This window comes from Mesoplodon bidens (genome assembly GCF_964165515.1).
Source record: "Mesoplodon bidens genome assembly, chromosome: 18".
NCBI lineage: Eukaryota > Metazoa > Chordata > Mammalia > Artiodactyla > Ziphiidae > Mesoplodon > Mesoplodon bidens.
In genome coordinates, this window is record NC_138175.1 from 57,433,099 (window position 1) to 57,454,398 (window position 21,300).

Genomic DNA, 21,300 nt, shown 5'->3' on the forward strand with positions numbered 1-21,300 from the left:
AATTGAATCCGCAACCCTTAGACCAAGACAATCCCTGGGTGACCTCCCGGGGCATGCTGGGAAGTAAAGATCCCTGCTACTGATTGTCTCCTTGGGACGTGGAGCACGCTGGGAAATGTAGTCCAGGCTCTACATCCTCGCAAGCCATGCTGGGATTTGTAGTCCAGGGCGAGGAGATCGAACAGATGTGGAGGGTGAATTGCCTCATACATAGCACCATAAAGCATGAAATAATCCTTCGCACCATAAAGCATGAAATAATCCTTATGTTAAGCACTCTGCACTTAAATCCTCATTGGGAAAGAGGCAGGCACTTTTAGACCGGAACAAAGACCCATAAAAAGCGCAAACGTTTCAGCATAACGGCGCTGAAATCCAAACAGAAGCAAGATTCTTTTTTCCCGGGACTTCCCTGGTGGCGCAGTGGTTAAGAATCTGCTTGCCAATGCAGGGGGCCACAGGTTCAATCCCTGGTCTGGGAAGATCCCACATGCCGCGGAGCAACTAAGCCTGTGCACTACAACGACTGAGCCCGCACGCCCTACAGCTCACACGTTGCAACTACTGAGCCCCTGTGCTGCAATTACTGAAGGCTGCATGCTTAGGGCCCGTGCTCCGCAACAGGGGAGGCCACTGCAGTGAGAAGCCCGTGCACCAAAGGGAAGAGTGGCCCGCACCCCCCACAACTAGGGAAAGCCCATGCGCAGCAACGAAGACCCAACGCAGCCAAAAACAAACAAAAAAAAGATTCTTTTTTCCCAAGGGATGTCGGAGCAGCCCTACCCACTCTGAAGTCCCTGGGCTTGTGCAAAAATAATAATAATAATAATAATAATAAACTACAAATCCCGTGAGGCCTGGAGACTGTTGGGATGGACACAATGGGGATAGCAGTCCCGGTAGCTCTTGGGATGTGTAGTCCCTAAATCCCACACTTCCCACTCAAGTACACACCCACCTCCTTCTCCAGGGAGCTTAACCTATTCGTATGTTGTTATGGTGCCTGTATTTATGTGTGTTTCTGTGCCTGTGCATAACTGTGATAATTGTGTGTATTTGTGATCATGTCTGTGGCTGGGTGTATGCTGTTTCTGGATGCTTGTGTTTGTTGTGTCTGTAAGTTTTGGTGTAAATATGTCTGTATTTTTGTGACTTTTCTTTATGGGAGACACAATTTGGGGTATCTGCTCAACCCATACAACTTACTACAGGATGTGCTCCCACCATAAGTTCTATTAGGAATCTTTAGGTTGCTATGCTTAGACTTTAACCTCTATTTAACAAATTATATTCTACTACAATTGTTAGGAGTTCCAGCTCTGGTTTAGGCACTCCTGGATTTGATCTTGCCTCTGCCCACTTTCTAGCTCTGTGACCTAGGCTTAGTCTCTTTATCTCTGCCTCTCGTAGCTGCTGAGATGGTGTACCTGGCCTGTCTCATAGGTAGACATCAGCTCTGTACAGGCACTTTTATATTCCACTCATTACAATTCTCCTCTGCCCTTCTCTTTTCCATGATGAAGGTTTTTTTCACTTCTCAAGCCTGCTGTTTTCTCTCAATGCTAGCACTGGAAGTTTGATGCTTAGCCTGGGAACTGCAGGCCCTCCTCAAGGCTGGTGAAAATAACCTCAGAAAGATAAGAAGATAAGAAGATGTGGGTTGGTGGGTCAGAGACCACTAACTGCCTGCCCATCAAAAATAGAATTCTGCTTTTGTTTGGAGCAGCAAAGCACCCAACCAGCTAAAGAGCGAGCAAGAGACCTAGTCATCTTTGCACTTAGGGGTGGCCATAAGATGTAAGTGAGCATTGCTGGGTGGGGCATCCAGAAAGTCTTTGGAAAGGGATTTGATTTAGCTGAGAGGTGAACGTTTCTGGCTTCTTGTCTTCTGCTGCCTTCCTTCCTGGAAGCGGATGTGATGGCTTGGAGCTCCAGAAATCATACTGTGACCCATCTGTGACCTCACAGACGGAGGCAGAACAGAAAGGCGGGAGGCATCTCGGTTCCTGATGGCAGTTTTGTTTTTGTTTTTTTTAGGTTTATCCACTTTTGGCTTTCTGTTTTGTTTTGTTTTCAAGAGCCACAGTGCATTTAAGCATTTTTAAAAATTGAAGTACAGTTAATTTACAATGTTGTGTTAGTTTCAGCTGTACAGCAAAGTGACTCAGTTATTTTATATATATATATATATATATATATATATATATATTATTAAGATTCTTTTCTCCTATAGGTTATTACAATTTTTTTTTTTTTTTGGCTACACCCTGCAGCTTGTGGGATCTTAGTTCTCCAACCAGGGATCGAACCCAGGCCCCAGGCAGTGGAAGTGCAGAGTCCTAACCACTGAACCACCCTACTACAAAATATTGAGTATAGTTCTCTGTGCTCTACAGTAGGTCCTTGTTGGTTATCTATCTTATAGATAGCAGTGTGATCAGTGGGTTTTTTTTTTTTTAGTCTATTCACAAGGTTGTGCAACCATCACTACTGTCTAATTCCAGAACACTCCCATCACCCCCAAAATGAAACACTATTCCTTTTAGCCATAGCCCTTCATTCCTTCCTTCCCCTGAGGCCCTGGAGACCACGACTCTACTCCCTGCCTCTATGGATTTGCCTTCTAGAAATTTCCTATCAGTGGCATCACACAATGTGTGGCCTTTTGTGTCTGGCTTCTTTCGTTATGATTTGGAGACTCATCTACATTGTAGCCTGTGTCAGAGTCTCATTCGTTTTTATAGCTGAATGATATCCCCTTGTATCCATTCACCAGTGGACGGACGTTTGGGTTGTTTCCACCTCTTGGCTATCGTGAGTAATGCTGCCAAGATTCCTGTACAAGTTTCTGTGAGGACAGAGATTTTCAGTTCTATTGGGGCAGAACTGCTGGGTCCTATGGTAACTCGACGTTTAACGTTTTGAGGAACCGCTGGACTGTCTTCCAAAGCGGCAGCCCCATTTTACATTCCTGCCAGCTGTGTGTGAGGGTTCAACCTTACACATCACCGTCATGATTGTTGAAGATTCTAATAATAACAATCAAAGAACAGCAGGTGCTGCAGGGGGAGCATTTATTTCAAGCCCCAGATGGGACACACACTCCAAGGGCTCCCAGGTGCCTGGAGGGGGGTGGGGGGGCAGCGCCCAGATCCTCACTTCCAGCGGCCTCCAACGCGGCCCTTCCCGGCCCCCTTCCGGCTGTAGGAGAAGGAGGGGTGTCAGGAAGGAAGGCCTCCCTGACCCACCTCTGAGATGGGTCCGTGTCCTCAATTCAGGGAGTCCATCCCCCCAAATCCCCGCCCTCTCCGCCAGAGGAAGAGGCCGGCAAGTGCCTTCTCATTGGGCTCACTGCCTGGAGTGGCGTGATTAGTGGTCACAGGCCCACAGGCGGGTAGGAGTTGATGTCAGTGGGGTGAGCTCAGGATGTTCATATGGGTGCTGATAAATATTTATGGGTACAGGGACAGGGGGAAGGAAAGGGTGAGTGACTGAGAGAGGATCAGGGAGGCTGGGGTGAAAGAGACAGAAAGACGAAAAGTGAGGTGGAGAGAGAAGATGAAGAGAAGGCAGAGGGGAGGGAGGGAGGGAAGGAGAGAGGGGAGATAGAACAAGAAACAGAGGAAAAGCCGGGCTTCTCAACCTCAGCACGAGCGACATTCGGGGGCCGGATCGTTCTGTGGTGAGGGCTGTCCTGTGCGTTGTAGGACATGGAACAGCAGCCCTGGGCTCCACCCACCAGGTGCCAGTAGCATCCCCCTCCCCAGACAGGTTCGAGACATCCCCCTATGCCCCCGGGGTTGGGGGCAAGATCACCCCCGCCCCGAGAACCAGTGATTTAGAGGGACATAGAAACAGGGATTGAGACCCCAGAAGAGAGCTGGAGGGTGGAGAGGAAAGGACAGCTTATGAGACCGTCCCAGAGGAAGAGGGACAAAGACAGAGCCCCCAGGAAGGGGTGGAGAACTGAAACTCAGGGTAAGGGACAACCAGAGGAAAGGAAAGAGAGGCCCCAAGAGTCAGATGGAGGGGTGTGGGGCTCAGGGCGGGTTCACACTTACAACTTCTGGGCGTGGCTGATGCGATTGTACAGAACATTGATCTGCAGAGACAAGAGGGAGATTCTGGCACAGCCGGAGGGACAGGCCCGCTCACCCCGTACCCAGCCCCAGCCCAGCCCCCCACCCAGCCACCCCCAGCCCCGCCTGGCCTCCAGCAGACATGGGTCTCACCTCATATTTCTGCTGCTTCAGCTTCTCCATCAGGTCAAACTTCTCGGACTCCAACTGGTGGATCCAGTCCGACAGTTCCTGGGCCTTGTCCCTGGCAGGGCAGAAGGGCTGTCAGGGAAGGGAGCCAGGCCAGGCCATGAGCCCACAGAGGCTGAGGGAATTGTTCAAAGCCACACAGCGAGTCTCTGAGTTCGACATTATTGGTGCCATTTTGTTGATATTTGAGGCCACGATATGCAAAGTGAATTGCAGCAAGGGGTTTTAAACTCTCCACCCACTTCTCCATATCCAAAACAGAGAGCTCACGTTTCTCTAAGGGAGAATGCGCATGGTTAAGGGCCTAGGCCCTGGAGTCAGAAAGCCTTGGTTCAAATACCAGCTTTGGAATTCTCTGGTTTGTGACTATGGCCAAGTGACTCCCCCGAGGATCCTTCTTCCCTCTCCAGAAAAATGTAGAAATCAAACGGTGAAAGAAATGGCTGGCTGCCCACCTTCTCCCTTTCTTCCTTAGAAATCGAATTTTTTGCAGTAGGCTCAGTTAAAAAGTTTCTCTCCCCAATCTCCCTTACAGGTAGGGTAGCCAGTGGGATGAAAGTAGGTCATTGGGTGGAGCTTCCAGGTAAGACTTTGTGGGTTCTGCTTTACAATTTCTGCTGCTTGGATATGATGGCTGGAACTCCAGCAGCCACATTGGACCATGAGGTGATTTTGAGAACAGAAATATTGGGCTAAAAGTAGTGGAGCAAAAAAATAGGAGCCTGAGTCCCTAATGATTTTGTAGAGTTGCCATACCAGCTATGGACTACCGATTTCTTCTATGTGAGAAAACAAACCTCTATATCTTAGGCTGCTATAGTCAGATCTCAGTTATTAGAGGCCAAACTTATTCTGAACTGTTAAAAATCTACTGCCTTGAACTGTTATAGAATGAGAGAATAGGTATAAAGTACGAGGCACGTGCTCAATATTCGACAAATATTACTATTCTTTTTATTCTTACTAGCAGTCTTTGTTTTCTTTTGCCAGCTAATGGTCTTCAAATACTGTCTCTTCCATGGTGTATTTTACTTTAAAATCTTATAGACCATCATATGACCTCTATCTAATAAATAAAACTTAAATAACCTGAGATCCTCAAAATATATTAGTAGATCCAAATTATGAGTGGATGTGTGGTGAGGGAAGGAAAGAGGAGGAAAAAGGAACTTTAGCGACATGGTGGGCTGGAGCCAAATCTGCGCACCCTTTCCTGACTCCGAGTGCACGGTTCTCACGCTGGTAGTTTGACCTCAGCATGGTGGGAGTATTTACACCGTGGAAATGAGCAAATGCTAAGATGTGGACTTTTAGGCCCTGGAGATCCACTTGTTAAACATTTACCATCACACCACTTTGTAAAAGAGTGAGGAAGAGCACAGACTACCGCACCAGACTGCCTGGGTTCAAATCCCCACTCTTCCACTTGCAAGGTGTGCAACCCTGGAAAGGTTACTTAACCTCTCTGTGCCTAGGGTTGCTCTTTTTTTTTTTTTTTTTTTAATGTTCCAGTTGCTTGCTTATCTTTAACATGAGGGTGATAACAGTATTACAGTGTCTACCTCATAGGGTTGTAAGCCCTCCACAGGGGCTGCTGCTGCCATTATCATGATGATGAAGATCAGCCCCCTGACCTTTCACTGCTCTGTGACATAGATCTTGTTATCATAGCCTCATTTTACCAGTGAGGTAAGCAAGGCTCACAGAAGGTAAACAACGTGCCTAAGATCACACAGCTGTACGTGGTGAAGCTGGCACTGAGCCCCTGGCAAGTGGTTTCAGATGTTGAGCTCCAAACCCCATCACTGTGCTGCCTAGGAGGTGGTGGATGTTTCTGACTTTAAAGTCTGTGCCTGGGCCAGAAAATGTCAAGACGCAGACGAGGGCCCTGGAGGAAAGACCCTCCCCGTCCTTCCCTCAGGTGGCTTACCATGAGATGCAGGCTGTGCAGACAGTGAGCTGTGAAGGGCAAGACAGAGCCCCATCCAGAAGAGATTTGGCTGGAAAACTGTTGCCAGTGCATCTGGCTTTAATTCAGGTAAAAGATGGGGCCCATTCAGAGTTCCCAGGGGGCATCAAAACACCATTATCTCCTAAATTTTGGTCAGATCTGTTGTCTGGCTTCCGTAGTATCACCCAGACTCTACAGGTCTCGGCACCCACAAAACGTGAGGCCTATATCAGTGAAACGTTCCACAGGGGAGTCTACAGGGGCGCAGAGAGGGAGAGACACTTGCCCAAAGGCACACAGCACCAGGGCTTCCGCCCATTCGGATCTGGGTCAGGCGTCCCCTTATCTGCCTGTCTCATACCCAGGCCCCTCCCACCTACCGGAGCTGTTCTTCTCCCATGTGGTCGATGTTCAGAGGCTTTTTACGCTCCGACAAGATGCGCAGTTTCATCTCACGCCCTGTCTGGCGCTTACCCCGCTTCTGTTCTGCCTGAGGTTGAAAAGGACATCGTGAGCTGGGGGATGGGTCCTCCGGAGGGCTCCGCACATCAGGACCCAGGGGTCGAGGCCCCGAGCCCTCCTCGCTCAGACCCAGACCTCCAGCCCCTCCTCCCTCAGACCCAAGGTCCGAGCCCCCAGCGCCTCCCCCCTCAGACCCAGGGGTCTGGGCCCCCAACCCCTCCTCCCTCAGCCCAGACACCCAGCCCCTCCCCACTCAGACCCGGGGAACGGGCCCCCAACCCCTCCTCCCTCAGCCCAGACACCCAGCCCCTCCCCACTCAGACCCGGGGAACGGGCCCCCAACGCCTCGCCCTTCAGACCCAAGGGTCCGGGTCTCCAGCCTCTCCCCCTGCAGACCCAGGAGTCCTGCCCCTATTTCCTCCCACTTCAGACCCAGGGGTCCGGGCCCCCAGCCCCTCCTCCCACATCTTTGGGAGACCAGTCCTTTGCATACCACACCACCCGTTTCCTGTTCAGGCCCTAGCAGGCTGAACTCACCTTGACCAGGTAACCCCCAAAATGGGCCCCCATGTTGGACAGAACCTTCTTCTTTTTGGCGTCATCCTCAGCCCGCTTCTTGGCCTCTTCCTCTTCCTTCCGCATCTTCTCCTCCTGTGGGAAGAGAGGGGTAAATCCCTGGGCCTCCCTCCAGCACCCTGGACTGAGAGGGGAGGGGGTCTGAGATGGGCACGTGGGAGGGGGCCCTCTTCTGCACTGAGTGAAGCAGGGATCAGTCAGACCCAAGCATAAAACAAGGTCAATATCAGAACAGGCAAGGATGCTGACGGTCCCCTCCTCACCTTTCCAGGCCTGGCTGTGTGACCACCTGCAAGTCCTTCCTCCTCTTTGAGACTTTATATACCACCCCCCAAGGAAAATATTAAACTAGTGGAGGGATGTGCTTGCTTCTTTCTGCATGCTCCAGCCTGAAATGGCCAATGGTGATCTTTGCTGTGTGACCTCAGTGCAGGCACGTACCCTCTCTGGGACCTACTCTTCCTTAGTCTCATGAGAGGAGAATGACTGTCCTCAGAGGGTCATGGAAGGTAACTTGTGATGGGAGTTGGGGGGCTTGGGGCAGTAAAGAGGCTCTTGGCCTTGAGCCTGAGGAATAGGTTCTAGAATGCCTTCACTAAGCCATTACCACATCCAGAAAGTCTGCATTGCATGTTCCAGAAGTAGTGGCTTGTTCAGACCAAAGCCCCCTCCCCACTGGAGAGGCAGGTGAGATGGGCATGATGGTGTTTCACTTGCCCAGGATTCCCCACCTGAATTAATTTCCTCTCGCTGCTGTAATTTGCAAACAGAGTGGCTTAAAACAATGAAAGCTTATCAGCTTATAGTTCTGTAGGTCAGAAGTCTGAAATGGGTCTCATGAGCTAAGTCAAGGTATGGACAGGGCTGGGTCCTTCTGGAGGCATTAGGGGAGATTCACTCCCTTTGCTCTTCTGGCTTCTAGGGGCCGCCTGCATCCCTTGGCTCAGGGCCACTTCCTCCATCTTCAAAGGTCCTCCCTTGTTTAAGGACCCTTGTGATAACATTGGGCTCATCCAGAAAATCCAGGAGAATCTCCTGATCTCAAGATCCTTAACTTAATCATACCTACAAAGTCCCTTTTGCCAGGTAGGTTCCCATATTCATAGTCTCTGGGAATTAGGATGTGGACATCTTTGGGAGACCAGTCCTTTGCGTACCACACCACCCGTTTCCTGTTCTTTAAAAGTGGTTTCAGGGGGCTTCCCTGGTGGCACAGTGGTTAAGAATCCACCTGCCGGGGGCTTCCCTGGTGGTGCAGTGGTTAAGAATCCGCCTGCTAATGCAGGGGACATGGGTTCGAGCTCTGGTCCGGGAAGATCCCACATGCCACAGAGCAATTGGGCCCACGAGCCACAACTACTGAAGCCCGTGTGCCTAAAGCCCATGCTCTGCAACAAGAGAAAAGTACAATCTATGATAGAAAAAAAAAAATCAATAAAGTGGACTGCATCAAATTAAAGAAAAAAAAAAAAAGAATCCACCTGCCGGGGCTTCCCCGGTGGCACAGTGGTTAAGAATCCACCTGCCAATGCAGGGGACACGGGTTCGAGCCCTGGTCTGGGAAGATCCCACATGTCATGGAGCAACTAAGCCTGTGCGCCACAACTACTGAGCCTGTGCTCTAGAGCCCACGAGCCACACCTACTGAGCCTGCGTGCCACATCTAGTGAAGCCCACATGTCTAGAGCCCGTGCTCTGAAACAAGAGAAGCCACCACAATGAGAAGCCCGCGCACCGCAATGAAGAGTAGCCCCCGCTCACCGCAACTAGAGAAAGCCGGTGCACAGCAGCAACGAAGACCCAATGCAGCCAATAAATAAATAAATAAATAAACAAATAAAGTGGTTTGAGGGACTTCGCTGGTGGTCCAGTGGTTGAGACTCTGTGAGGGAGCATGGGTTTGATCCCTGGTCGGGGAACTAAGATCCCACGTGCCACACAGCGTGGCAAAAAAAAAAAAAAAAAAGTGGTTTGAGTGAGCCACTCCTGATGCCAAGTCAGGTCATGTTTTCAAGGGTTAAACCAATAGGAGCATTCTAGCCACTCTCTCCCAACTAGCCAGTGATTCACTCCACAGTGGACAGGTGAACAATCTGAAAACATCCCAGGATTTGTGCAGGAGACAGAGAAAAGAGGAGTTTAAGCCAGAGCTGCTGGTGGCCATTTGCCACCCCTGCCTGGGAACCATCTGGTTTGCCTGGGACTGATGAGATGCAGGATTTTCAGGGCTCAGACCAGGAAAGTGCCAGGCAAACCAGGATGAGTTGCTCACCCTCCTGGACACACTGTCCACAGAAATATTGGCCAAGATGGGAAGATAAAAGCTGGGTCTTTGTGATATTATTTGAGTCCCTTGATCCAGCCATGCCTGAAGCAAGCCATGCCCTAGACCTTTTACTTATATGAGCCAATAAAGTTCTCTTTCTGCTAAGTTCAGTTTGGGTTGGAGTTTCTGTCCCTTCCAACAGAAAGACCCTTGAATAATACAGCATGAGGACTTTTATGGGATCACAGAGAATATCGTGAGTGGAAAATTGCAGTGTCCAGCTGAAAAAGTAACATATGGGCCCCGGGAGGAGGGGAAACACCCACCACCAGCTTAGCCTGACGCTCGCGCTCCTTCTCGGTTCTGAAGCGCTGTTGCTCAGCTCTCTCTGCCCGGCGCCGCTCCTGGGGGAGAGAGAAGAATGAGGGGGTGCAGAGACCACTACGCACCCCCTTTATCACTTCCCAAGGTAGGTCAAGAGTGGCGATGGGCACCAACTTGGGTACTTTCCCAAAAGTTTCAGCCTTGGGTCTGTAGTGGATGGGAACGTATCTCCCAAGGCGCAAAGGATGGAAGGAGCGAGAAGAATTTGGGGAACCCCACCTCCCTTGACTCACAATGCGCTCTTTTAGCGCCACGAGCTCCTCTTCCTCTTTCTTCCGCTGTTCAAAATGCACGTCAATGAGCGTCTGCAGCTCCAGCAGATCTTTTTCCATGCGCTTCCGGTGGATGTCCTAGGGGACAGAGGGTGGGAGCACGGTCATACCCCAGGTGGTGCCCCAAGAGGGCGCCAACCTCTCAGCACTTCTGAGAAGCATCAGGAGGGGGAGCCCTTTGCAGCAAGAATTGGTGCGGTTGGGCTTCCCTGGTGGCGCAGTGGTTAAGAATCCGCCTGCCAATGCAGGGCACACATGTTTGAGCCCTAGTCTGGGAAGATACCACATGCCACAGAGCAACTAAGCCTGTGAGCCACAACTACTGAGCCTGCACTCTAGAGCCCGCGAGCCACAACTACTGAAGCCTGTGCGCCTAGAGCCCGTGCGCCGCAACAAGAGAAGCCACCGCAATGAGAAGCCCGCGCACCGCAACGAAGAGTAGCCCCTGCTCGCTCTGCGACTAGAGAAAGCCCGCGCACAGCAACGAAGACCCAACGCAGGTAAAAATAAATAAATTAAAAAAAAAAAAAAAAAGAATTGGTGGGGTTGACAACTGGGACAGACGTCTGCCATGCATGGCGTTTCCAGCAGATGGCAGCAAAGCATCGTATTCTGACACTAAGGGGCTGTCAAGACACAATTCCAAAAGAAGGGGGTAGGAAACAAACAAACAAAAGGGAAAAAACAAACAAAAAACAGTGGCTAGGGAGGGGCACCTCTTCCTAATTTTGCACCCTATAGGCTAGCAGCCCCTCCTGGGATGGGATGTCTGTTACTTACATCGAAGTCCACACGTTCCCCCTCTGGGATCTTTGGGGGTATCAGCGGAGGTACCACGGGCCGGCTAAGTGGACAGAAGAGAAGAAACACTGAGCAGTCTGACCTCCCTGCTGAATGTGAAATATTTTACTAATAACGTTTTATATGGATTAATGTTGAAATTATGAGATTTTGGCTATAACAGGTTGAGTAAAATACACCATTGGGATTAATTTTACCTGTTTGGGTTTACTTTTTAAAAGGCTGCTAGTAAAAAAAAAAAATTGTTTTTTAAGTTATTACATATGTGGCTTGCATTGTATTTGTATTGGGTGGTGCTGCTCTGGGGCACTGCCCTTGTCCTCGCCTTGATTTCCTGCCCTGGGCACTCCCACTTCTTAGAATTTTCTCTTTCTTTGGTTTCTTTCTTTCTTTCTTTTTTTAAGCTGGAGAATTTATTTTTATTCTTGCAGTTTTATACTAGGAAGTCAACATTTAATTTAATAATTCATTGTTCACAATGGATTTATAAGAAACTTTAATCCTTAAATTGTACATCAGTATCCTATGACTCCAAATCTTATTTATCACTCTCCTTCCAGTCTAAAGAAAATGATCATATCATTTATTAACTTCCACAGACAGCACAGTCCCACTGACATAACATTTGGCTTGAAGTCCTACACTCATATGAAAATTAAGAATAGCCAGTATCAAACTGGCCTGAAACCTGATTGTGTTCCTGGCTCAAGATACCTGTAGTAAATTTGTAAGTCCACACTAAGACACAAAAATAAACTAGGGTGTGTATATCGTATAAAAAACTTTTCACAGTAGAGTAAAAATAACATTAAAATGTTACAAAATTTCAATCATATTACAGTGTTTTAATCAATTAGCTTTCAAAATGCCTGATTAACTGAATTAAATGCAAATAACTTTGTATGGGATTTTTTTTATGTTTGCCCAGCATTTCAAAATGGTTATGGAATATAACTTTTAAAATATCAAAATATGCTATACATATTGCACTTTTCTGCTAGGCTGGGCTAGTATCCTCCATGGCAAGATACCAAAACTACTGAATAAAATACACTTTAAAATCAATAGGTATTTTATTAATTTCCTTGAAATTATCATCATCATTACCAAAACCTTCCAGGATTTTGTAAGATTTGATTTCTTAAATACAGTTTTAAAGTTTAACTTAAGGAATGAAGAAAACCCTCATATACTTGACTTTTTATTTCCTTTTTTGGTCATTCAATGATCAAAGAGAATTTTAAACAAATTATGCTTCATCTTTCCTGGCTTAATAAAAAGCAACAATTTCTATTAACCAAATTAAGAGAGCTTTGCCCTCTGATTCATTCGTGGGACACTCTTGTGATTAATGTCATTCACTCCTGTGACTTCGATTATCATCAATTACCGAGGAGTCACCAACTCTGTCTCCAGCCCAGACTCTTTCCCAAACCCCAGACTCCAGTAAACAGATGCTTCCTGAACATTTCCTGCCTTTGCACACACCCTGCCCCAACTGAGCTCATCAACCTGTGGGTCTCTCAGTCTGTGGCCCCTTTCCACCCTATGCCCTCTGCTCCAGCTTAGGCCTTTTCCCCTTGAAAACTCACCACATCCTACAGTTCCCTGGTCAAGTCATGTGCCTTTGTGCCCCCGGGCCTTTGCACACTCTGTTTGCTCTGCCTACAATGCCCTTCCCCTGATATACTCTACCCCTGAGACCTTCCCTCTTCCAACAAGCTTTCCCTGACACTGAAGCACACCTGTGCTTTCATGTGCCCCTGTGCTCTCAGCCAGATCTGATCCTCGGCCCCCTCTACTCAGAACCCTTCCATGGCTCCCCGGTGTCCCAGAGAATTTCTGCAACTCATGCTCGATTGCTGCCTCCTTGCATCTCCAAGCTTTGTCCCCAGTGTCACACCCTCCAGGGGTGAGCTCTCACAGACTTCACTGGTCTGCCTAGTTTGGATCTTTCTCATCAGAATGACCTGTGTCTGCCTCTGTTCCCTGAAACACTGGCCTAGATCCAGCTACTGGACCTTGCACACACTACTCCGCTTCATCATCTACAACCTCCCTTCTACTTCCTTCAGCTAGAAAACTCTTCTGCCCTCAGGACTCGGCATCACCTCCCCTGGGAAGCCTTCCTTGATTGCCTAGGGCACAGATAGGGCCCTCTTCTGCACTACTACTGCTGTATCTGGGTCTGTTTCACCAACAGGACAGCAAGAGTCTGACTCTTGCCAAACACAGTGGGAAGTTCACCAGAAATGTTTGTGGAAAGAAGGAATCACTGTTCTTTTCTATGTTTCCATTTCCCCGCTCTCCTTCTCTGCCTTTCTTGCATCCTATCTCTGGAGGTGGGGGACATATTTAAGAGGACATGATTGGGACCCTCACCCCCCAGGATCTCACCTTGGCTTGGGGCGCTCCTCTTCTGGTGGAGGGATACAAAAAGATAATTAGCAAGAGTTCGTGGGGTGAGCATGACACATCCAAAGTAGGGACCCGCCTCCAAGCCTTTGTCCCCACAAGCCCAGTTCCCTTCTCCTGCAGCTCTGGGGGAAGGGTATGGGGGGGAAGAGGATAAGGGAAATCGGGGTGGCCATAAAGGAGGGATAGGGTCACACGCATCAGATATACATTCAGAACTGGTGTGGGGATCCCCTTTCCATTTCTCTGGGAACCCAGATGTCCAAACCCCCAGACCATAAGGAGAAAAAAAAAAGCAAACCCACAGACCCTCGTTCTACATACCCAGAGCTCCTGCCCTCCATCAAGATCTAGCAGTGCAGGGAGGCCCCAAGCACCCTCTTCACTCGGTGACCCAGGAGTTGTGTCCCCAGCCCCCTCCCCCTTGGGGACAGAGGGATACAGACTCCCACTGCTAGTCCCTGCTACAACCCACGCCCCAACCTTTGAATGTATATGAAGGAGACAAGTAACAGACAGGCGAAGATGAGAGGGGGGAGGGGTGCCTCTCCGCACACATCCAACCCTTCTATAAGTATTCCTCCAGACTGGGGAAGAAGGCTTGGGTGTCGGTCCCTTTAAGAAGGAAGGGAACGGGTTAAAGCCATTGCGAGGCTATTTCCCTTCTTGGCCACCAGAGAGCGCGACAGCTCTCCGGGGCTTAAAGGACCGGGCCTGGGACGGGTTACGGGGACGAGTTACGGGAGAGGGGAGGGAGTCATCTTGGAGGTCAGGGCCCTGAGGACCCCCGAAGTCGGCCTCAGGAAGCGAAGCAGCCGCGGTTACCTCGCTCATCCACCGGCTCCGGTTCCTCGGGGGCTGGGGAGGGGGCGGGAGGAGAAGCGAGGACTTGGGGAGCCGGGGGAGGGGAGCAGCCATGCCCGGATGCGGGAAGGGGAGAGAGGGGAGAGAGGGGAGAGGCTGTTAAAGGAGCTGAGGCCGAGGCCATCGAGATCCCCGTCCCCCTCCCAGCCTGCACCCCGTGGACTAGCGTCCCCACCGCACCCAGCCCCCCGGTGCTGCGTCCAGCTCCAGACCTGCGGAGTCCAGGGCCTCACCTTCCTCCTCCTCCTCCTCAGCAGCCTCCTCTACTGGAAGGGGTGGGGGAGAGAAGAGGAGGCGTGAGGAGCCCGGGTGGGGATGGGGCGGAGACCGAAGGGACTTCAGATGGGGGGAAGAGTGGGTGAGTGCGCAGAGACCCGCGTTCGGGTTCGAGTCTCATCTAGACGGGGGGGACCCCTCTGGGCCTCAGCTGCAAGTGGGCCCACTGAGCTTTTCCCACGGGCTGTGCGGACCAGGAGGGTGGGCTTAGGGCAGGGTGGGCTAAGATGCGCCAAGGTGTCCCCACCTCCCCTCCCCGCCAAGGCCAGCCCACTCTCCACTCACCTTCAGGCTGCTCCCTGAGGACCCGGGTGGGAAGGAAAGAGGGAGGGGGAGAGTTAGGCGCCTTGGAGGTGGGAGGTGTCTCCACCGCTCCAGGGCCCCAGCCCTCCTGCCAGCATCACTCACTCCTCATATTCCTGCTCTTCGGCGTCCGACATCCTGGTGTCCTGCTGTGACCTACTAACAGCAGAGAACAGGCGGAGTGGGGTGGGGTCCAGAGGAGGAGGGGCTGGGGGCCGGGACCCCTGGGTCTGAGGGAGGAGGGGCTTGGGGCCTGGATCCTGGGTCTGAGGGAGGAAGGACTGGGGGTCTGAGGGGGAAGGGGCTGGGGGTCTGGATTCTTGGGTCTGAGGGGGGAGGGGCTGGGGGTCTGGATCCTTGGTCTGAGGGGGGAGGGGCTGGGGGTCTGGACCCCTGGGTCTGAAGGAGGAGGGGCTGGGGGTCTGGATCCTTGGTCTGAGGGGGGAGGGGCTGGGGACCCCCATCTCCTAAAGACTCCTAAACCGTGGGTGAAGACAGCGCGTTGGGAGATACGGTCCGGGCAGAGCCCCAGGGCTGCAGCCCCCGCCCCCTGACCACAGCTGTCCCCTTTTGTCTTATGACAAGTCCGTAGGAACCTGATCTGGGTAGGGATTAGGAGGAGGTATTTGGGAAGGGACAGTGGTCCGAAGACAATAGCTGCCCCACCCCCAGGGTCTATTTTGGGGGGATGTCATAGAGGGTGACACAGAGGACATTTCCTGAGAAGTATTCGTGGAGGGGGGGTTCTGGGAGAATTAATTATACCCGCGGCCCTCTCCCACCCCAGGTCCCCTCCCCTTTGGCTGGTTATCTGCCCACCTGTCGCCTCCTTTCACCTTCACCCACTGCCATGGAGGGGACAGGACACATCAGAGCAGCCTCTGTCCCCAGACCTCATCCTGACCCCTAAATACTAAGACTCCTCAATCTCTGAGATCCCCAAGGCGCCCAGGTTGAGAGACCCCACAAAATCCCCAAACCCACAGACCCCAATTTATGAATTCTGAAAACCAGTAACTCCTCATATCTCCAGGTTCTGAGACTCTAACTGTTGAGACTCCCGATTATGGGCGCCCTAAAATCCTGACCCCCTAGGTCTTGACATTCCCTAAATTCTGAAACCTCAGGACTGTGAGACCCCAAAATCTGGATGCCTAAACTCAGGGGACTGATTCATGAAACCCCCAAATATGACATTACAAATTCTAATACCTCCCATCATGAGACATCAGATTCTGCGACCTCGATTCCTAAATTGCCAGATTCTGAGACACTGCCCCCCAGTTCTGACACCCAGACTGTCTGTCATCCAAGCCCAGGGACTCCCAGTTTCTGAGATTCCCTCAGACTCAGACCTCCGAGGTCCTAAGGTGTTATATTCTGGGACACCCAAACCCTGCACTCCCAGCTTCTATAACCCCCAAGTCCTAATACGTTCCCTTCCATCCCCAGTTCCTCTGGGACCGTTACCTGAGGCTGCGTCTGCAGAGGCGTGAGCGGTGGGGCAGTCTTGCTGGGCAGGCTGAAGCACCCCCAGTTTATAGTGGGAGGCTCAGCCCCGCCCCAGGGGGAGAGGGAGGGGTAGAGAATTCCTTTCCTCACACTCAGAGGCTGCCCTGCCCCCACTCTGGCTCCACCTTCGGGATCGAGGCACCTCCTGGCTGATCCAAAGCCTCTCCTCCATCCCAAAAGCATTGTCCAGGAACCCCGGGCTGGGTCAGGCCACCCTCGGGCTCCCCATCTCCCAGGTCACACTGCACACTATGCTCTGAAGCCCCTGGACTCAGCACGCAGTAGGTCCTTGGAGGATGCTTATTGATGAAAGGGGTACAAGGGACCCCTTCTCACTCCATGAAGGGGTCCCTTTCTCCGTGTCTCTCTGGGCTTCCACTTCCCATACCCCGTTTCCCTGTCTCTATCTCTCCTTTGTCTCTGTGACTCTCCGTCTGTGTTTCTCTGTGTGTGTCTGACTCAGCTTCTCCGTCTCCCCACTTCTGTCTCTGTCCATCTCTCTGTCCCCCCCCTCCCCACCCCCATCCCTTTGTCTGCCACCAGGATTCCACCCTGGTGACAACAGGCGCTAAAGAGGGGAAACAGGTGTGGGAGGGGGAGGGGAGGGGAGGGGGAGGGGTGTGTCAGGCCCACAGGACCTCACACTCCCCACCTCCATTGGACACTGATCTTTTTTGGTATCTCCCTCCCCCTTCCCAGCCAATCCACAACCTTGAACTCCAGGGGCTTCCTCACCCCTCTGTGCCAGTGTCTGTCTCCCCATTTCTGATTCTATGCGTTTCTCAGGGGTTGGCTTTGGGGCTCTCTCTGCATCTGTCTCTGAGTTCTTCACTCTGCCTGTCTCTGTGCTGCCAGTTTTTCTCTCTGCATTTCCGTGGGTGTCTCTGTGTATCTGCCTCTCTTGATGTCTGGCTACTGGTGTCTGTGTCTCCAGGTGTCCCTGTGCTTCTCTGTGACTCGGTTTCTGTCTGTCTTTAGCTCTGTGTCTGTTTTCATCTTTCTAGTTCTTGTGTGTGTGTGTGTGGTGGGCGGGGGGTGTCTCTTTGTATCTGCCGTTCTCCCTCTGTGGGTCCTCATTTCTGTCTCTTCCAGGGCGAGGTCATCTCCGTCTCTCTGTGTGTATCTGTCTCTGTTTCCCCTTTCTGTGCACTGCTTCCTATGAGTCTCTGCCTGTTTTCCCTCTCCCTTTGGGTTTCTGACGCAGTCTGTCCGTGTCTCTGTGTGTCTGCCTTTGGGCCCTGGTCTCGGCGCCTCTGTGCAGCTCCACGTGGAGACCCAGCTCTGCTCCTGATGTGCCCTGTGGCTTTGGGGGAGCCTGGCCCTCAGTTCTCCCGCCTCTCTCACACCTAAGCCCCCCTGGTAATAGACACACAGCCACGCCCAGCTCAGAGAGAAGCTTTATTCCTCGGGGCCATCCTCAGGGCCAGGGCCAGGGCTGTGCACAGGCCGGCTCAGCCCTCAAACTTTTTCTTGCGGCCTTGCATTCCACTCAGCGCATCGATGTTCTTGCGCCAGTCTCCTACCTCCCGGTTTTCCTGGAGGATCGGGTCAGAGGTTAGGGTGTCTTCCTGGTCTACAGGCTCTCAGATATCCTCCACTTGCCCTCCCACCTGCTGGGCCACTCTATTCTGGATGCCCATCACAGAGTCTGGTTCTGGAACACTTCTTGTCCCCTTAGACGATCCCTTCCAATTTGCCCCACTTCCTGTCTCCCTGCTGCACTTCTTGTCTCCCTCTTGGACTTCCTGTGTCCCTCCTGCACTTCCTGTCTCCCCTCTGCATTTCCTGTGTCCCTCCTGCACTTCCTGTCTCCCCTCTGCATTTCCTGTGTCCCTCCTGCACTTCCTGTCTTCCTCCTGCACTTCCCATTTCCCTCTTGGACTTCCTGTCTCCCTCATGCACTCCTTTTCTCTCATGAACATCCTGGGGACATCATGCACTTCCTGACTCCTTGCCACTTCCATTCTCTCTAATGCACTTCCTGTCTTCCGCTTCTACATTCTGTCTTCCTCTTGCATTTCCTGTGCCCCTCCTGTACTTCCTGTGGAAGACCCTTACCTACCAGATACTTCTCCCCAGAACTCCCAGTGCCACCTGCCCTCAGGCTAGTCCCTAGAATTGCTCACACACACACACACACACACACACCTTCTCCCCTAAGCACCCCCTTTCGTGGACCTGTAGCCGCACTCACCTTCTCCGTGTCCTCCTTCTTCACCTGCTTGAGGTGGGCCCGCAGGTCTAAGGACTCCTTAGCCCTGGTGCCCAGCAGTGCCTGCATCATGGCATCCGCCGAGATCCGCACTCTACGCAGAGTCGGCCGCTTAAACTTGCCCCGAAGGTCAAAGATCTTCTGGGTCAGATCTGCGAGCTGGTAGCAGCCGTAAAGGGACGCGGGGGCTCCTCCTCCCACTGCCTCCTTGCCTCACTCTCCCACCCTGCGCTTCCCTCCTATCCCGATCCAGGTTCTACCTGGCTTCGGCTCCTACCACCTTCGAGACAAAATCCAAGCTCCCCATCCTGGAACTGGAACCTGGCCCGCCCCAGCCTCATCTCTGAAAACTACTGACACACCCCAGTCCAGCTACACGCATCTCACAGTCCCCTGGCCCACACCTGAACTCCCTTACCAACACTTGAGGCTCCAGCCACACATGTCCACAAACACATTTTCCGCTTTCCCATCTCCTGGGTCTTGCGTGTGCTGTTCCCTCTGCCTGGAACAGCATTCCCTGACCGTACTGTACCCAGCCTTCCGCCCCCTCCCTGCCAGGCTCCCAGAGCTGTCCTGGGTCTCCTAGTGTCTGTAACCATAAGCAGCTGCAAGGGTCCAGGCTGAGACCAGAGCCCCAGGCATCACCCCCTACCCTGAAGCGACCCACACAGCCCAGCGTCTCCCACCTCTGTGATGTTCTTAGTGACTTTCACCTCCACGTCGTATCTCTCCTCATCCACCTTGTCCACGCGGGCGTGGAGCTGTCGGCACAAGTCCTGGTGGAGGAATGCAGTGTGCGTGGTGGGGGGAAGGCTGGGGGTCTGGACTCCTGGGGTCTGAGGGAGGAGGAGCTGGGGACCTGGACATCTGGTCCTGGAGGAGTAGATTGAAGCCAGACCCTGGGGAACTGCGAACAAAGCAGAACTCCAGAGCCAGGTGTTCTGAGAATCTGGACTGGAGTGGGTTGGAGGAACCGACCTCTGGGTTTTGAGATTGTAGGCAGCTGCAGGCCACATTCTGAACTCCTGACGGTAAGAATTGGGAGTTTGGACCCGAAGGTCCTGAGCAGAAAGGGGGCGTAGTAACTGTACCCCTGAGTCCTAAGGGATGCAAGATCGGACGGTAGGAACCTCGGATCCTGGGCTAGGCAGGAGTCCCTGATTCGAGCCGGTACCTGCAGATCCGCGAAGCCCAGCCCGGCCAGCTCCAGAGGCTGGCACCGCGTGCTCAGAACGCGCCCCTTCTCTCCTCGCCGCTCCTCTGCTTCCCGCTCCAGCTCCTGTTTCGCAACCTGCAGCATCAGGGTCTGCGGAGGAGACGACGGGTACGGCAGCACAGGTATGGGGGATGAGGACAGAGCGGGATAGCCACCCCCGCCGGGCCCCGCCCTCTAATCCCAGGCCTGCTTCCAGAGACCTGCCCCCAACCAAGGTTGATGTCCATCATTCCAAGGCCCCGCCCCTCCCTTTCAGGGCCTCCCGCCCACTTGCTCTTCCGAAGCCCCACCCAACTTCCAAGCCCTGCCCCCTGAAGACACCTAGGCGCTCTCCCCAGGCGCATCGCACCTTCAGCTGCAGTTTTCTCGAGGCGGAGATCTTAGACTTTTTCTGCCGGGGTAAGACAGAGCAAGGAAGGATGAGCGAGGAGGATCCGCAGGAGGACGCCGGGAGGAGCTTCAGAACCCGCCCCCTCGAGCCAGGTCCAGATTTAGTCCCGCCTCCAACTCCAGCCTTCAGTCTACGGGAAGCCACGCCCCTCATTCCCATCCACCAATGTGGTGTCTCTGGCTACGCACCTCCCCCCACCATCTCTAAGCAATCTCAGTTCCCACGGGCAGCGGGACTTCGTCCATAGGCAAGCTCTCACCAATCAGAGCCCAGCCCTCTGATAAACTCCGCCCCTGAAGCGCCTCATCCGCTTGGGCTCCGCCCACGACCAAAGGCCGGTAAAGGCCCTGGCTCCGCCTCTCCTCCCCAAGCTGCGGGTAACCTAAGAATCCGAATCCAGACCCTGCGAAGTCCCGCCCGGCTCCGCCCACCGCGCTGGCCCCGCCCTCACCTTGGCGTGCGGCTCCGTGGCGTAGGCGCGGTAGTTGGCTGAGGAGCGGCGTCGTACAGGGGGTGGCGCGGGGCGCGGGTCCCCCGCCTGAGATTGGGGGAACGGAGCTGAGTCATCACAGGGACCCCCTCCCCAGCCCCTCTCCATGCAGTCTTCCAGGGCTGCAGCCTCTCGCCCCAGAGCCCTCCCGGCAGCGCCCTCCCCGGCCAGGCGGGTCCAGCCCACGCCGACTCTCACCACATCGTCGCTCCTGGAGGGAGAGAAACCAGGAAAAGGGGGTTAATGGTAGGCCTGGGTCCTGTCCACGCCGTGTCCTAAGGGACCCCAGAGGCCCCTCTGACCGACAGGTCCGGCCCGCCAGCTGCCGCTTCTCGGCTCCTAGGGGTCGGATTCCCAGACTCTTACCTCATTCCGATGCCCAGGAGTCCTGTCCCTACCTCCCTTCTCAGGCCTCTCACCCCTCACAGGAACCCGGGAGATCACCCCCCTACCCGCCACTGCCTCGGGCCTCAGGAGTCCCGGTTACCAATCTTCACTCACCAGTCCTCCATGCTGAGTCTCAGGCCAGGGGTTGCGGAAGGCAGAGCAGGGGACAAGGGGCTCTTGGAGGGTCAGTGAGGGGGCGTCCGGAGTGACCTTGAAGGCCCCTGGGGCTTCTGTCTCGTCCGGTCTGCTCA

The 21,300-nt window shown here is 52.9% G+C and overlaps 2 protein-coding genes across 7 annotated transcripts; both read right to left on the minus strand.

The window, feature by feature from the left end:
- Positions 1–3,057: 3,057 nt before the first annotated feature.
- TNNT1 (troponin T1, slow skeletal type) lies at positions 3,058–19,337 on the minus strand. Of its 6 annotated transcripts, none has more exons than XM_081216779.1 (14): positions 19,252–19,337; positions 14,943–14,997; positions 14,821–14,842; positions 14,493–14,525; positions 14,221–14,283; positions 13,378–13,399; positions 10,960–11,023; positions 10,141–10,257; positions 9,850–9,927; positions 7,219–7,332; positions 6,600–6,709; positions 4,233–4,323; positions 4,062–4,102; positions 3,058–3,201 (listed from the first exon to the last, which is right to left on the minus strand). In XM_081216779.1, the coding sequence occupies exons 2-14, from the start codon at positions 14,973–14,975 to the stop codon at positions 3,156–3,158; spliced, it is 834 nt and encodes a 277-aa protein (XP_081072905.1). In that variant the 5' UTR covers positions 14,976–14,997; positions 19,252–19,337; the 3' UTR covers positions 3,058–3,155. The 6 variants fall into 6 exon arrangements, with proteins under 6 accessions (XP_081072905.1, XP_081072906.1, XP_081072907.1 ...); XM_081216780.1 differs by having other exon boundaries at positions 14,943–14,994; positions 19,252–19,328; XM_081216781.1 differs by lacking the exon at positions 19,252–19,337 and adding an exon at positions 16,309–16,666 and having other exon boundaries at positions 14,943–14,994.
- On the minus strand, positions 17,730–20,893 carry TNNI3 (troponin I3, cardiac type; the record flags this gene model as incomplete). Its single annotated transcript, XM_081216089.1, has 7 exons — positions 17,730–17,885; positions 18,545–18,721; positions 19,252–19,341; positions 19,740–19,871; positions 20,131–20,172; positions 20,624–20,710; positions 20,861–20,893. Coding segments are annotated over 7 exons (645 nt in total), but the record flags the coding sequence as incomplete, so codon positions are not given.
- Positions 20,894–21,300: the final 407 nt, after the last annotated feature.

What these genes read in the sequence shown, in the direction of transcription:
- TNNT1 (XM_081216779.1), bottom strand. Translation starts at nt 14,975, where the DNA reads ATGTCGGACGCCGAAGAGCAGGAATATGAGGAG. An exon ending in GGAGCCGGTGGATGAGCGAG is followed by an intron (nt 13,400 to 14,220) that starts GTAACCGCGGCT and finishes TCCCTCCACCAG; the next exon opens with AAGAGGAGCGCCCCAAGCCA. An exon ending in ATGGGAGAAGAACAGCTCCG is followed by an intron (nt 4,324 to 6,599) that starts GTAGGTGGGAGG and finishes CTGCCCTGCCAG; the next exon opens with GGACAAGGCCCAGGAACTGT.